The sequence below is a fragment of the Mauremys reevesii genome, linkage group 7, assembly GCF_016161935.1.
Source record: "Mauremys reevesii isolate NIE-2019 linkage group 7, ASM1616193v1, whole genome shotgun sequence".
Taxonomy (NCBI): Eukaryota; Metazoa; Chordata; order Testudines; family Geoemydidae; genus Mauremys; species Mauremys reevesii.
In genome coordinates, this window is record NC_052629.1 from 119,364,953 (window position 1) to 119,379,755 (window position 14,803).

Here is a 14,803-nt window from a genome sequence, read left to right on the forward strand (position 1 = left end):
GCTTCATATGGTCACCCATAGCAGTCAGGAAGGGAATTCTTCCACAGTGTATTCACAGTTGGAGGAAAAGGCGGGTGTTGGCGCAGATTTGCCTCCTTCTTCTGAAGCATCAGAAATGGCCATAGCTGGAGATGGGACACCAGACAGGGTATGCCGGTGCTCTGAGGCAGTCCTGATAATTGCCTTTCTGGCACTTAGCTGGCTGATTCTTGCTCAGAGTCTAACTGATCGCCATATGAGAGGTCTGGAAAGAATTTTCCTCCAGGTCAGACTGGCAGTGACCCTGGGGGTTTTTCACCTTCCTCTGCAGCACAGGTCACAGTCACTGATTAGAATCATCTAGGCATCTCTCTCAGTAAATCTATGTACAATAGGTCAGACTAGATGATCTGGTGATCCTTTCTGGACTTAAACTCTACAACTATGAGAAAGGCTAAAGAAAATGCAAGAGAAATTCTTAGGTAAAAAAAGGCAAGTAATGCATAAGCATTACAGTCAAACATGGATTTAAAATGGACAAGGAAAACAGCAGAAAGACTGTCAGCCCTTTATTCAAACATGAGACATTTTGAATAAAGCACTGGAATAAATTGCTTAGGGAGGTTGTGGAATCTCCATCATTGGAGATTTTTAAGAGCAGGTTAGACAAACACCTGTCAGGAATGGTCTAGAGAATTAGTCCTGCCATGAGTGCAGGGGATTGGACTTAGATGACCTCTCAAAGTTCCTTCCAGTCCTATGAGTCTATGATTCCTAGTGCAAGTTGTCTCAATGCATTACAAAATACAAGTAGTCCAGCTTATTGTGAAGTTATTCTGTAAAAAAAACAATGAACTCATCGTAATCAAGTCCCTGTACCATCACCCACAATTTGCAGAGGCAAAAACAAGTTACCAAACTCACAATGGCTATAAACAGCACACCTTTAGTGCCCTGTTTTAAAATGAGAGACTGTTCATTGCTGTATCATTCCAAAGTATTAACCCTCTGAAACTGCATCTAACACATGGCACTTCTAACCAGTGCTGTGACCTTATCCCATATGCCCGTGAAGCACTATACACACTACGAGCACTCAAGATAATTTATAGACTCTGAAGGTCAAAAGAGACCACTGTGATCATCTAGTAGTCTGACCTGCTGTAGGACACAGGCCAAATAACTTCCCCAGAACAACTGAACTCCTTAACATTTCAAAAGGTAAGATACTAAGACAATTCTTCCCCATTCTGGAATGACGCACATTGCCCCATGCAAAGGCAAAGGGCATCAGAAATAAATTTATACCATTTGAAAAGTGTACGCAAGGTTTTATTATGGCATTGTGATCGCTTCAATTCCTTATAATTTAGCTCAATTGATCCTTGGGGCAGGGACTGTGTCTAGAGAGTAGAGGGGGAGCCTAAGGCACCATCAGTAACATTCCTCAGCACCAGCAGCTGCAACATACAGTCAGACCCTCTCCTTCCAAACTCAACTGGGAATCTCCCCCTGGCAGTGCCACCCAGAAGTGGACTCTGCTCCCCTCTCAGACCCAGAGATGAGCCACCCATCTCCTACTCTCCTCACACCCCATCCACCTCCCTCATCCCCCTCAGCTGCACACCCTTCCTCCAGCCCCATCACCTCTTCTGCAACCCTCTCTCTTCCTTATCCCTCCACTGCACCCCCTTCCTCACCCCAATCCTGCCTCATCTCCTCTGCACCCATCCTGCCCCACTGTGTCCCCATCCTGCTCCCTTCCTTATCCCTCCACTGTGCCCCCTTCCTCACCCCCAAACCCACCCCGCTGTGCCCTATCCCACCCGCCTCCTTATCCCCCACTGCACCCCCTTCCTCACCCCCAAACCTGCCCCACTGTGCCCCCATCCTGCCCCCTTGCTTATCCTTCCACTGCAACTCCTTCCTCACCTCTACACCCCATTCCACCCCACTGTGCCCCCATCCCACCCGCCTCCTTCCTGATCCCCCCCTGCGCCCCTTCCTCACCCCCAAACCTGCCCCACTGTGCCCCCATCCTGCCCATCCTGCCCCTTCCTCACCCCACTGCGCCCCCTTCCTCACCCCCACACCCCATTCCACTCCACTGTGCCCCCATCCCACCTGCCCCCTTCCTCACCCCACTGCGCCCCTTCCTCACCCCCAAACCCACCCGCTGTGCCCCCATCCTGCCCCTTCCTCACCCCCACTGCGCCCCCTTCCTCACCCCACACCCCATTCCACCCCACTGTGCCCCCATCCCACCCGCCGCCGTCCTCACCCCCCACTGCGCCCCTTCCTCACCCCCAAACCCGCCTCGCTCTGCCCCCTTCCTTATCCCCCATCGCTGCCCTCCTCACCGTCAGGGAGACCCAGAACTCGGCCCGCTCCATGCGGACGCCCACGCGGAGCGCTCCCCGGAGCGCGGAGACGACTCCAGCCGGCTGCACACGCCGCCCCTGGGCGCAGCCATACTGCTGCCCTCCGACCCGCTGTCACGTGGGCTGCTTGGGCCAATGAGCCTGCGCCCCGGGGGCCGGGCCGTTGTGAGGGAGCCGGGGCAGGGCGTGCGCATGCGTGATCGGGGGCGTGACGCCGTAGCGAAGCCTGTCCCCGTGCCCGTGCCCTTCCCTTTGCCCTCAGCGCCTGCCCGTCCCTCTCCAGTGCGGGGGCTGCACAGGGAACAGCGGGGGTGGGAACATTCTAAGGCTCCTGGTTCGACTCCCAGCCCCTCTAGGGCAGCCCACCGGCCTGTGCCCAGCACTGGCTGCATGCGGCTGGGGCGGACGGGTGTGACAGCCAGCCAGGCACCCCCTGCCTGGGAGACGGGCTGGGGGCAAGGTGCAAGAGCAGGCCACGCGGTGGTAGGGTGACCGGATGTCCCAACTTTATAGGGACAGTCCCGATATTCAGGGCTTTTTCTTATATAGGCTCCTATTACCCCCCACCCTCTGTCCTGATTTTTCACACTTGCTGTCTGGTCACCCTACATGGTGCCAACTCCCCCAAACTCTCTCACCGGCCTGGTGCAAAACGAAGTCTTTCAGAAAGGGCCAGAGCCGCGTTATTAGAGGAGAACCTCGGCTTTCATGGAAAGAACAAAGTCGGGGGCACGCCCAGGAGTGATAAAAGCAAACTGTGAGATTGTAACCTCACTCCTGTACGATAAGGATCCCTCTGTGTGCAGATCAGAAAATCACCTGCATGGGTCTTTCAAAGCTCGACACAGCGGCGATGTTAAAATAGGGTTTGGCCATCTTCTGGACAAAAATCAACAAAGTACTTTAAAGCGGGGCCACGTGTTATTCTGGTCAATTTAATGGCTGACTCTTTAGAGGTAATATTGTGTTTGTTTTTCTAGTGTAACCTTGGATGTAACTTGAACGTTATCAGGAGCATGATGCATCAAGCTGATGCCTGTCAGAGTCAGGAAGAAATGTTACTTTTCTCTTTTTCTTCTGAAGGCGAAATCGTCGGCACTTATTTCATGCCTCAGTTGAAAACCCCTTGGGAAATATAGCTGTTACCAAAGTGACCTAGGGTTTACTGGTGTGAAATGATGTGAAGAGGAGCTGTTACTGCCCGGGCATGGCTCTGAGAGCGAACAACACAATGAACAATCATCTGTGGCTCACCCAGGATGCAGCCAATCCTACATTCGTGTCTACTTGAGTTTAATTTGAAATGGTACCAAAAATAGGACAAAGCCTGCCTTGTGTGACCTGTGAAGTTAGAGCAGCAATGTTTGTCTCAAACAGCATTGTGTTATTATTATTCCTTTTGATTTGTAAAGTATATTCAAAGTGAAGAAGTTCCCATCTCACACTCCAGGTGTTTTTGCCTTGAAATAAAGCCCCCACAAAGCAGTGCACAAAACCAACAGCGTCTAATCCCCCCAAACCAGAAAAGCACCAGAGATGTGAGGGGGTATCAGTGGGTACCCCCCTCACACACATACAACCTACCTATAACCCCTGGGTAAAATGCTAGTGTCTGATGCATGTTCTGAAGGCAACAGTTTAACTAGTTTGGACTAAGGAAGATGAGCTGAGAGGTCACCACAGAGCCAGCAGCTCCATCTCATTTATTCTGAGAGGGTTCCAGCACCTCAGCTGACCACAATCACAACAGGACGCATCTCTCAGTGAGGCAGTCCCCAAGTCATTTGGGGCTTTACAGATCCAAACCAATGCTGTAAACTTGACCTGAAAGCCAACTGGCAGCCAGTATAGATCATGGAGAAGAGCAATGCTGCCAGCTCTCATGATTTTATTGTGACTCTCTTGATACTTGGTGCTTTTCTTAAAAGCTCCTGGAGTTGAGTGATTTTGTAAGAATCTCAACTTCCATTAAAAAATGGATATTTGCAGAGGAAAAAATCCCTAAAAACATGGACCAAGGGTTAAAAATCAGAAGGCAAATAAAAATAAACCAGCATTTATTATTTTTAAAAAATTCAGGACTCTTGAGCCAATCTCATGATTTGGGGGGAGGGGGATTCACTCATGATTTTTAAATGCATGGATTTGGCAATCCTGCCTAGATAGACAATCTGAGATTTCATGGCATTCCGCTAGAGTCACCTCTTGATTTTGGCTCACAAAACACCCTCTCCTTTCACACAAAGTGTAATATTCCTCTTCAACACACTATGTCTGTCTATCTCTCTCTCCTCCAGTCAGGGGTGAAAGTAACTTAAAGGACTTACCGGTACTCCTAGTCCTTAGGAGGGGGCGGGGCGTCAACCGGAAGAGGGATGGCTTCTACTGGAAGAGGCAGGGCCTTTAAATCCCTGGGCACTTTAAATCAGGATTAAAAGGGCTGGGGTGGTGGTAGCAGCGACTGGAGCCCCGGGCCCTTTAAATCGCCTCCCGAGCCCCACTGCCAGAGCCCCGGGGTAGCAGTGGCAGCTGGGGGCTCAGGCAGTGATTTAAAGGGTCCAGGGCTCCAGCTGTCCCTACCACCCTGGGCCTTTTAAATCATCCCCGGAGCCCTGCTGCCGGAGCCCTGGGGTAGCGGCAGCGGGGCTCCAGCGGCTATTTTAAAGGTTGGGACAGTAGCGGCTGCCGCAGCCCCAAACCCTTTAAATAGCCGCAGAGCCCTGCCATCAATACCCCAGGGCTCGGGATGATTTAAAGGGCCCGGGGTGGTAGCTGCGGTAGGAGCCCCAGGCCCTTTAAATCACTGCCTAAGCCCCGCTGCCACTTCCCCAGGGCTCCGGCAGCAGGGATCTGGCGGCAATTTAAAGGGCCCAGGGCTCCAGCCGCTGCTGGGAGCCCCAAGCCCTTTAAATTACCACCAGGGGAAGCCAGTACACCGTACCGGGGCGTACCAGCTTACTTTCACCTCTGCCTCCAGTGCTTCTTTTACACATCAATCCCCAAGAAGGTCACTTAGTCCAAACAGGCCAAACTTTATTTAATCTTCTTGGAGTTCATTCAAGATAACTTTGGTATCGATTCCTAGAAGACTATGGAGATCTAGTAAACATGTCATATGTAAAATAGAGTAGAGGCTGTGCTGAGGACAGCTATTAGAATGAGTCCAAAAACCTAACAGAGTGCCTGGCTTTCAGAAACATCCCTGCTATTTTAACAGGAGACAGAAATTAAAAATGATCCACCATCTGTCACTGTCAGCTCATGTTACAGTGAATAATGAAACAAGTGTATCAATCTAAAGCACCTCATTTTCCAAGTACATGTCTGTCATTCAATTAGATACCAGAGAAAAGGTTGGAAGGAAAAATCATGCAACTGCAGCAAATGAAGCATGCACTCAAAGTTACTATCATCCCTACACAACCCACTGAGGGTAGCATTTAGAAGGAGGCCTTATTCTCCAGTTTTACCCCTGAGGCCCTGTGATGTAAAGGTTCTTCAGGGTCTCAGCAGCCATTTTTCATATTGTTCAACGTGAAGCTTTCAAAATATGCTCTGTGGCACTGTGGCTCTTTTTATTTATCACCTTCTGTCAGCTGAACAGCAGTACTCTATTAGAGAGGCCACAACCTTTTATTCTTCTGAGCCATTGTCCTGTCGTAAATGAACAAGCTCTGTCTAATGCTGTGGGCCTAACATTAATCTTCTTGATGCGTCCCACGGTGAACTCCCACCGAGCCTACAGAGTAAGTTGAGCAAAGAAAGAGGTTGGTTTTCTCGTGTCCTTTCTCCTGTGTGAGACAATGCTGTCGATGCCGCCGCATGTCCCTTTTGCAGGGCAGAGTCGAAAGGCTCATGCGTTAACTCAACTATTGCACGCTTTGTTCCCCTCTTAGTCGCTAGTATCATCTACCAGCAAGGAGGTTACCATGTTTATCTGTCCACCAGCTGAAGCTGCTAGACTCACACCTGCTGCAGACAATTGCTACCAGTCCTGCACACAGAATCTACAATAGAACATCGGTCCTGGATGAATTGGTCCTCCTCGTTCTGTGAAGGGGGGAATTGTTTCCCACTCTATGGGAGACACTGCAGGGCCCACCCACACGTACTACAGCTACTCAGGACACCAGACACTCCTTGCAGAGGCTCGATATGAGCTCTGAGGGTGTGTCTAGCCTGCAGTCGCAGGGTATGATTGCTGTGCAAGTAGACATACCCAAGCTAGCTTTAATCTAGCTAGTTTGGGTCCTAGAACGGTGAAGCCAGAGCAGTGAGTCCCCCAGGGTAGGCTGTACAAGTCTACCTGTAACCCTGGGTAATTACTTGTGGCTTCATGGGGAGTTAGGTGCCTTTGCAAATCTGGACCAGAGGCCCTAGGTTGTAAGATGTGCCTTTCAGAGGCTAAATCATCACAATTTCCAAACCATACCTTGCTGAAAGTAATGATCTCCCAATGGGAGTTGGGCACCTATAGTACCTTTAAAAATTTGGCTCTGTGGGGGTTAGGCACCTGAACACTTTTAAAAATCTGTTCCTATGTCCTTGCCAAATTTCAAGTTTGCTCTGTCACCAGTTGAGACACTAGAGCTGTTCCAACTTAAAAAATTGGCTGGTGAAGCCAACTTTTGAAGAAGAAAAAAAATTGCAATTTCCCCTACCCTGCAACTTCATAGTCCCCATCAGTCACTTTGCAATGCGTAGGCAGCAGAGTCACAAGCTATTAAATGCCATTTTGTGCTGCTACAAAACCGAATTCCCCCTCCACACTGGCATCCATGACCCGTTTTGGTGAAAGGGGCTCCCAACTGCTCCTTTCAGTGCCCCACAGTGCCATGACTCTTTGGGTGCATTATATTTACACCAGGATTTTAAATGTCAAAACACTGATAACAACGGACAAGTTTCCACGGGAAAAACCCGTTGTCATCACATCTGTTTTCCATAAAAGTGAGATGAACTAGATTTCTCTGGAATAGAGAGTCACAGGGTGTTTCCAGCACTGAGGCTAAATGGTGATTCAGACCAGTGGTGGAAGGGACTGACTCAAGTGCTCATGAATTGCCTAGGACAGAGATAATAAACAGAATGAAGAAAGCAATTGCTTTAATAAATAAACTGGAACATGTGTACAGCTGATACTGCTAGGGGCTGATATATGCCAAGTAGTCTGTTGTTAACATCTGCTCCTCAGCAGCCTTAATACGCTCTGACCAGATCAATATATCTTCGCTGCCGGTGGCAGGCTCCCTTTAGCAAAGACCCTTAGGCTTGAAAAAAATTGTCCCATGCTGAAAGAATTAATCATTCCAATCAATAAATAATGGGACTGCAACAGCCTTGATATACCGGGTCCATCGGTAGCAGTATTCACTCTATGTGATCTATCTAGATTTAGCATGGTGGAGGCCAAGGATCAGTATGCTGCTGGCATGTAATATTCTATTCAGCACGTCTGGAGATACAGTATGTCACGTGTCACGCTGGAGTTTAATGGCCTTTCATGCTTTGCCAAAGCCTTTGTGTGCTGCACAGCTGAGGGAGGCAGGTGCAGCTCTGTGGGTATAATGGCCCGTTTCAAAGGTGTCCTTAACATCCTGCAGCCACATACAATGAAAGAAAGACAGGCTAGGAGGAGGTTATTAGCAAGGCAGGAGATGTGAGGAACGGGCTGAGTGGATGACACTTCAGGGGCTGAGAGGAAAAGAGAATCTCGTGCAGGCCAAAGGGTTTGTGTAAATGTATAAGTGCACAGGCTAAGTGCAAGGTCCTTTACACAGGAAGGAAAAATCAAAGGCACAACTACAAAATGGGGACTTAGTGGCTAGGATGTGGCACTGCTGAAAAGGACCTGGAAGATGTAGTGTATATCACTCACCAATGTGATGCAGTGGTAAAAAGGTTAACAACATTCCAGGATGTATCAACAGGAGTGTCATACATAAAACATGGACAGTCATTGTCCTGCTCTATTCAGCACCGGTGAGGCCTCAGCTGGAGTCCTGAGTTCAGTTCTGAGTTCACACTTTAGGAAAGATATAGACAAATTGGAGAGAGTCCAGAGGAGAGCAATACAAAATGATCAAAGGCTTAGAAAACGTGACCTATGAGGAAAGGATAAAATACCGGGCATGTTTAGTCCTGAGAAAAACCTGACGGGGAACCTGATAAGAGGCTTCAAATATGTTAAGGGCTGTTAACATAATCAATTGTTCTCTTGTAGGTAGAATAAGAAGTAAACAGGCTAAGACTGCAGCAAGGGAGATTTAGGTTAGATATTAGAAAAAAGCTTTCTAACTCTAAGGGTAATAAAGCTCTGGAACAGGCTTCCAAGGGAGGTTGTGGAATCCCCATCTCTGGAGGTTTTTAAGAACAGGTTGGACAAACACCTGCCAGAGATGGTCTAGGTTTACTTGGTCCTGCCGCAGCTCAGGGGGTTGGATTTGATGACGTTTTGAGGTCTGTGATGGGGTGGGTGTGTCCTCACAGGCCCCAGGCAGTTAAGGTGGGCTTGAGAAGTCAATTATGGTACCTGGCTGCACCTGGACGGAAAGCCAAGCTGAACTGACCATGAAGCCCAGCTGGGCAGGAGTGGGCTGGTTAGTATAAAGCCAGGAAGTTGAGTGCAGGAGAAAGCTGTCGGGAGGGAGTCTGGGAACAGAGGTGGTGAGGAGGACACACAGGGGAAGAACAGGCCATGGGATCTTAGCCCTGGAAGAAAGATCAACCCAGAGATGTTACAGGGAAGAAAGCCTGAGAAAGGCTCGGTAGCAAGAAGCCCAGGGAAATGGCTGCAAGGAGTGAGACTGTGAGTGAGCCCAGAGGTTCCCCGACCAGGACCTGGAGACGTGGAACAGAAGACCATCTGAGGCAGCGTCTGGACAGTTTGTCCAATAGGACTTTCTTACCCCAGAAAGGGGGCTATATAGTGAACTGGCTGGAGGGAGGTCGCAGGGTGAGAAAGAGGAGCCAGAGCGCGAGTAACCGACAGCAGGATGTGTCAGATGGGGCAAGAATGAATTCCCAGATTCAGCCAGAAGGAGGCACACCCTTGACAAGGCCCCTTCCAGGCCTACATTTCTAGGATTCTGTTTGCCGTTTGAAGGCTATGTGATTGAAGTGACTGAAAAAAACTTAAAGACCCTTTTGTTATTAGTATCACTGTTGTGCCTCAACTGAGATCCGGCCCCACTGTGTTAAGCACTGTACAGACACGTAGTAAGAGACAGTCTGTGTCCCAGAGAGCTTACGGTTTCAGAAGAAAGGACTTCCCATTGGGAGTTCGGCTCCAAAATCCCTTTTAAAAATCTGGCCCTAGGTTGTAGATGTGTCAATTCAGGTGTGATTGGGCTGAGTTATAAAGGTTCCAGAACCAAATCTTGTTAAAACTAGTGATCTGCCACTGTCCAAGTGGCAACAGGTCATGTATGTGGATATAAACTGAGTATTCATTTCCACTGAATAGATGCTCTCTCGTGATTCCAGTGAATCTGTGTAGAGGAGAGCTGACTGGATTTTGCCAGGGCTAGTGGGATATGCTGTGAAAGTGTGTATGGAAGGGGACTGGGGTTTGAAGTAGCCCTATCTCCTTCCAGACAACTGGGTTCAGCACTGCCTCCTGGCACGTCACATGGAAAGATGTCTACGTATTGAGGCTAGGCTCCTGCCACATTCCCTGCACGTGTTGTTGGGATGTTCCTGTTATTTTTACAGAGAATCAGGCAAAGGTGCTCCGGGCCAGAGCCTCATTCACTATACAACCCTGCCTCATTCACTGTCCATCAGGGGCATTGAATGAGGCAGGGGGAGGGTGACCAGACAACAAATGTGAAAAATCAGGACAGGGGGTGGGGGGTAATAGGAGCCTGTATAAGAAAAAGACCCAAAAAATCGGGACTGTCCCTATAAAATTGGGACATCTGGTCACCCTAGGCAGAGGTCTTGCAGATAAAATAGCATGTGATCGTGTATTTAAAGATTGTATCATAATGTATACAACCTTATTTCTGGCATTTCCTGATTCTGATTGCTTTGCTTTGCAGCTTTAACTTTCTTTTAAGGGCTGGGGTGAGATTGGTATAGAATCTGAATATGTGATGTCAGAGACCATAAGCTTCCCCAAGCTGTTTACAATAATTTGCCCCATTCCAAAGAAATCTGGCATTTTTTGAGAAATTTAGCTGAAACACTAATTGCAGTAAATATCATGGAAACAGATGGGGAAACCAGACAGCCAGAGATTTAATAACTCCTTCGAGTACTTAACAGTAGAAACACCTGTCCCAGAATTCATTAAGAAAAAATGATTAATGAAGATGTAGTTTTTGCATAATTATAGAAAGACCTGAATTGCACAACTTTTATTATCCTCATTTATTTTGGAATCCAGCCCTTATTGGCAGCCTGGACAACCTAAAAGATGAGTGGGTTGTGAATGACATGAAATGCTCATTTTTAGCCATTGGGCAGGGCTAGTGCAATGACTAATCTAATAGCGAGGCAAGCAGAGGTGAAGGAGCTGTATGAAATCGCTAGAAATTAACCTTAAGCCACTACCTTTTATTCCTGGCTGAATCTGTTATTTCATTTGGCACACAAGAGAAGAGGAGAAAAATCTTATTTCTGCCCACTCTTGTGCTTACTGTCCAAGGCCCGTGTGACGGGTTGGGTCACAGAAACCCCCTTGGGACTGCCACCTGATGTGCTGAGACTACCACTAAGCCCATTTTCCCTGGAAGCTTGGGACTTCAGTACTTTGCCTGGTTGTGCCAGACACGCTAGCCGGCTACAAACACAGACCAAGGTCTGAACCACATTCCCCAGAAGCTGCAGGCTTAACTGAAAACAGCTGAAGAAGTGCTCCTGTCTCCAACACCTGATACCCAGTTCCCAATGGGATCCAAACCCCAAATAAATCCGTTTTACTCTGTATAAAGCTTACACATGGTAAACTCAAAGTGTTCACCCTCTATAACAGTGATAGAGAGATACGCACAGCTGTTTGCCCCTCCCCCCAAATTAATTACTTGCTCTGGGTTAATTAATAAGTAAAAAGTGATTTTATTAAATATAAAAAGTAGGATTTAAGTGGTTCCAAGTAATAACAGACAGAACAAAGTAAATTACCAAGCAAAATAAAATAAAACACGCAAGTCTAAGCCTAATACAGTAGGAAACTAAATGCAGGTAAATCTCACCCTCAGAGATGTTCCAATAAGCTTCTTGTACAGACTAGACTTCCTCCTAGTCTGGGTCCAGCAATCACTCACCTCCCCCCCATAGTTACTGTCCTTTGTTCCAGTTTCTTTCAGGCATCTCTTTGGGGGGAGAGGCTCTCTCTTGAGCCAGCTGAGGACAAAATGGAGGCTTATATAGTCTTCTCTTGTGGGTGGAAACCCCCCTCTTCTTTGTAAAATCCCCTCCACAAGATGCAGTTTTGCTGTGACCTGGGCAAGTCACATGTCTATGAATGATTCAGCTTTTTGCAGGCCGACGCCATTGTTTACATGTTAGTTTGAACATTTCCAGGAAAGCTTAGATGTGGATTGGCGTCTTCCAAGGTCCCTTGTTAGCTAAGCACTTGAATAACCCCTTCACACTATGTTGACCAAATCAGCCTTATTGCTTCCTATAGCAAACACTTTAAATACAAGCATAGAGCCAGTGCTCATAGCTTCAGATATAAAAATGATACATGCATACGAACAGGATGAATACATTCAGTAGAACATAACCTTTGCAAAGATATGTTACATGGCATATCTAGCATAAAACATATTCCAGTTATGTCATACCTACACTCATAAGCATATTTCTATAAAGCATTATGGGGTGCATCGTCTCAGCCCGATCCTGCAAACACCTACATATGTGCTTTACTTTACTCACTTTATGAGTGGCCCCAATGACTTCCGCGGGACTCACTGAGTACAATGGAGAAAGCGTCTGCATCATCAGGGCACCACTTGCTCTATCAGTTGCATTTCTTGACATGATCAAACTATTCTGAAGGCTGATAACTGCCTGAAATGTTGTATGGACGATATTTTCAATCATCAAACTGCTCAGGAAGGCTGTCTTGTGGCACAGGTAGGGTGACCAGATCACCACACTAAAATATCGGGATACATTGGGGTGCCATCAGCCTCACCCACGGTTCACACCCACTCCTCCCAGGCTCCGCCCCCATTCTGCCCCAGGTCCTGGCCCCTCCCCGCTTGCCCGTCCCACCACGTCCTTCCTCATCCCCCGGCCTGCCGTTGGCTTGCTGCGTCCCTCTCAGTCCCCCACCCTCTGCTCACCTCCCCGCCCGCCACTCATCTCTTCACCCCCCCCACGAGCCACTTACCCCTACGGTGCTGACTTCTCCTCTGCCCAAGTCCCTGCCCCTGCCCTGCCTCTTCTCCGCTTCCTCCCCCGAGCGCGCCGTGTCCCCGCTCCTCCCCCCTCCCTCCTGGAAAGCGCTAAGTGCCACCAAACAGCTGTTAGGCGGTGGGAAGCACTGGAGGGGGGGAGGAGCGGGGATGCAGCGACTGGGGGGAGAGGGGAGAAGAAGGCAAGGAGCGGGGAGCTTGGCTGCAATTTCCCCCCCTGGGTGCTCCAGCCCCAGAGCACCCATGGGGTCAGCACCTCCCTCCCACTCGCCTCCTTACCTGAATATCTGGACAAACTGTGTCCCGATCGTACATTGATCAGGACGCGGGACAAAGGGTTAAATATCGGGACAGTCCCGATTTTATCGGGACATCTGGTTGCCCTAGGCACAGGGCTAAGAGTCAGGTGACTTGGGTCCCGTTGACAGCTCAGTCACAGCCTTCCTGAACCAGGTCTGGTAAGTCAATTACTCTCTGTGCGACTCAGTTTCTTCCTCAGTAAAAAACCTGCCTTCCTCAAAAGGATGCTGGGAGAGTTAATTAACACACATTTGTAAAGTGTGCCGAGGACTGTGGGTAAAAGGTGCTGGGTATATGCATGGGCAATATGCTCCCCGTGGTGGCCAGAAGATGCAGAAAGTGCTAAGATACTGAAAAATGGATCTGCACAGCCTAAATTGCTGATTCCCCCAGGAGCCACATGGATCAAGGCTCTCCCCATGGAGGCTTGGTGCCGCCACTCAGGCTGTGTCTCTGCAGGGCTTCTGTGAGGAGGGACCTACGCGCCAATGGCTCCCCGAAGTTCTGCATAGATCTCAAAGGTTCTATGGATTTGGAGGATCCAGCTCCATTGCTGTCCCACTGCAAATAAACGGTGGCTGTTCCTGTGCAGAGACAGGGCAATTTTTTTATGTTCGTTCACTGCAAATTGTCTGCTCAGCTCTGAGTAATATAGCCACTGAATTCCTTCCCTGGACTCTGTCAAGCATCATCTGACACCGCTAGCAATGATGTAGAAAGCAGCCACTCCAGCTGAAAATAGGGTTGCCAGGTGTCCGGTTTTCGACTGGAACACCTGGTCGAAAAGGGACCCTGGCGGCTCCAGTCAGCACCGCCGACCAGGCCATTAAAAGTTAGGTCGGCGGTGCTGCAGGGCTAAGGCAGGCTAGTAGGGGAGTGCCTGCAGGCGAGAGCAGTGCACAGAGCCTTCTGGCCCCCCTGCTCAGGAGCCGGACCTGCTGGCCACTTCCGGGTGCAGCACAGTGCCAGGACAGGCAGGGAGCCTGCCTTAACCCTACTGCGCTGCTGACCGGGAGCCACCTGAGGTAAGCCTGCACCCCAACTCTGACCCTCAACTCCCTGCCCCAGCCCTAAGCCCCCTCCAAACCCAGAGGCCCCTCTGGCACCTCAAACCCCTCATCCTTGGGCCCACCGAGCCTGAAACCCCAGCCGAAGCCCTCCCCCTCCCCTGCACTCCAACTCCCTGCCCCAGCTCAGAGCCCCCTACTTCACCCTGAACCTCTCATCCCCAACCCCACCCCAGAGCCGGCACTCCCAGCCCAGAGCCTGTATCCCCTTCTGCACGCCAGCCGCCTGCCTCACACCGCAGCCCCCCTGCCACACTTTGAATCCCTCAGTCCAACCCCTCAGCCTGAAGCCCCCTCCTGCACCCCAAACACCTCATCCCCAGCCCCACCCCAGATCCCGCACCCCCAGCCTGAGCCCTCACTCCCTCCTGCACTCCAACTCCCTGCCCCAGCCTGGAGCGCCCTCCCACACCCCAACCCCCTCATTTCTGGCCCCACCCTGGAGCCCACACCCCCAGTTAGAGCCCTCACCTTTTCCTGCACCCCAACCCTCACCCCAGCCCAGTGAAAGTGAATGAGGGTGGGGGAGAGTGAGCCAGAGAGAGGCGGGGAATGTAGTGACTGGGGGCGGGGCCTTGGGGAAGGGGAGGGGTTACAGTATTCGGTTTTGTGTGATTAGAAAGTTGGCAACCCTAAGCTGAAACCATGCTCCTACTGGAAGACACCACTGGATACAAGGGCATGTGGGTTTATGTGACCAGCT

At 49.7% G+C, this 14,803-nt stretch overlaps 1 protein-coding gene across 8 annotated transcripts in view; it reads right to left on the reverse strand.

Annotated features, from left to right (window-relative positions):
* SLC25A26 (solute carrier family 25 member 26) overlaps positions 1-2,478 on the reverse strand; it is a 131,068-nt gene extending 128,590 nt beyond the window's left edge. For 7 of the 8 annotated variants that reach the window (XR_005601145.1, XM_039546653.1, XM_039546652.1 and 4 more), the window contains exon 1: positions 2,340-2,478. Coding sequence is in view for 6 of the 8 variants with exons in the window: in XM_039546653.1 (XP_039402587.1) it covers positions 2,340-2,372 (33 nt within the window). In the remaining 2 variants the exon portion in view is untranslated. The remainder of the gene's footprint in view (positions 1-2,339) is intronic. The other variant, XM_039546655.1, reaches the window with a different exon arrangement.
* Positions 2,479-14,803: the final 12,325 nt, after the last annotated feature.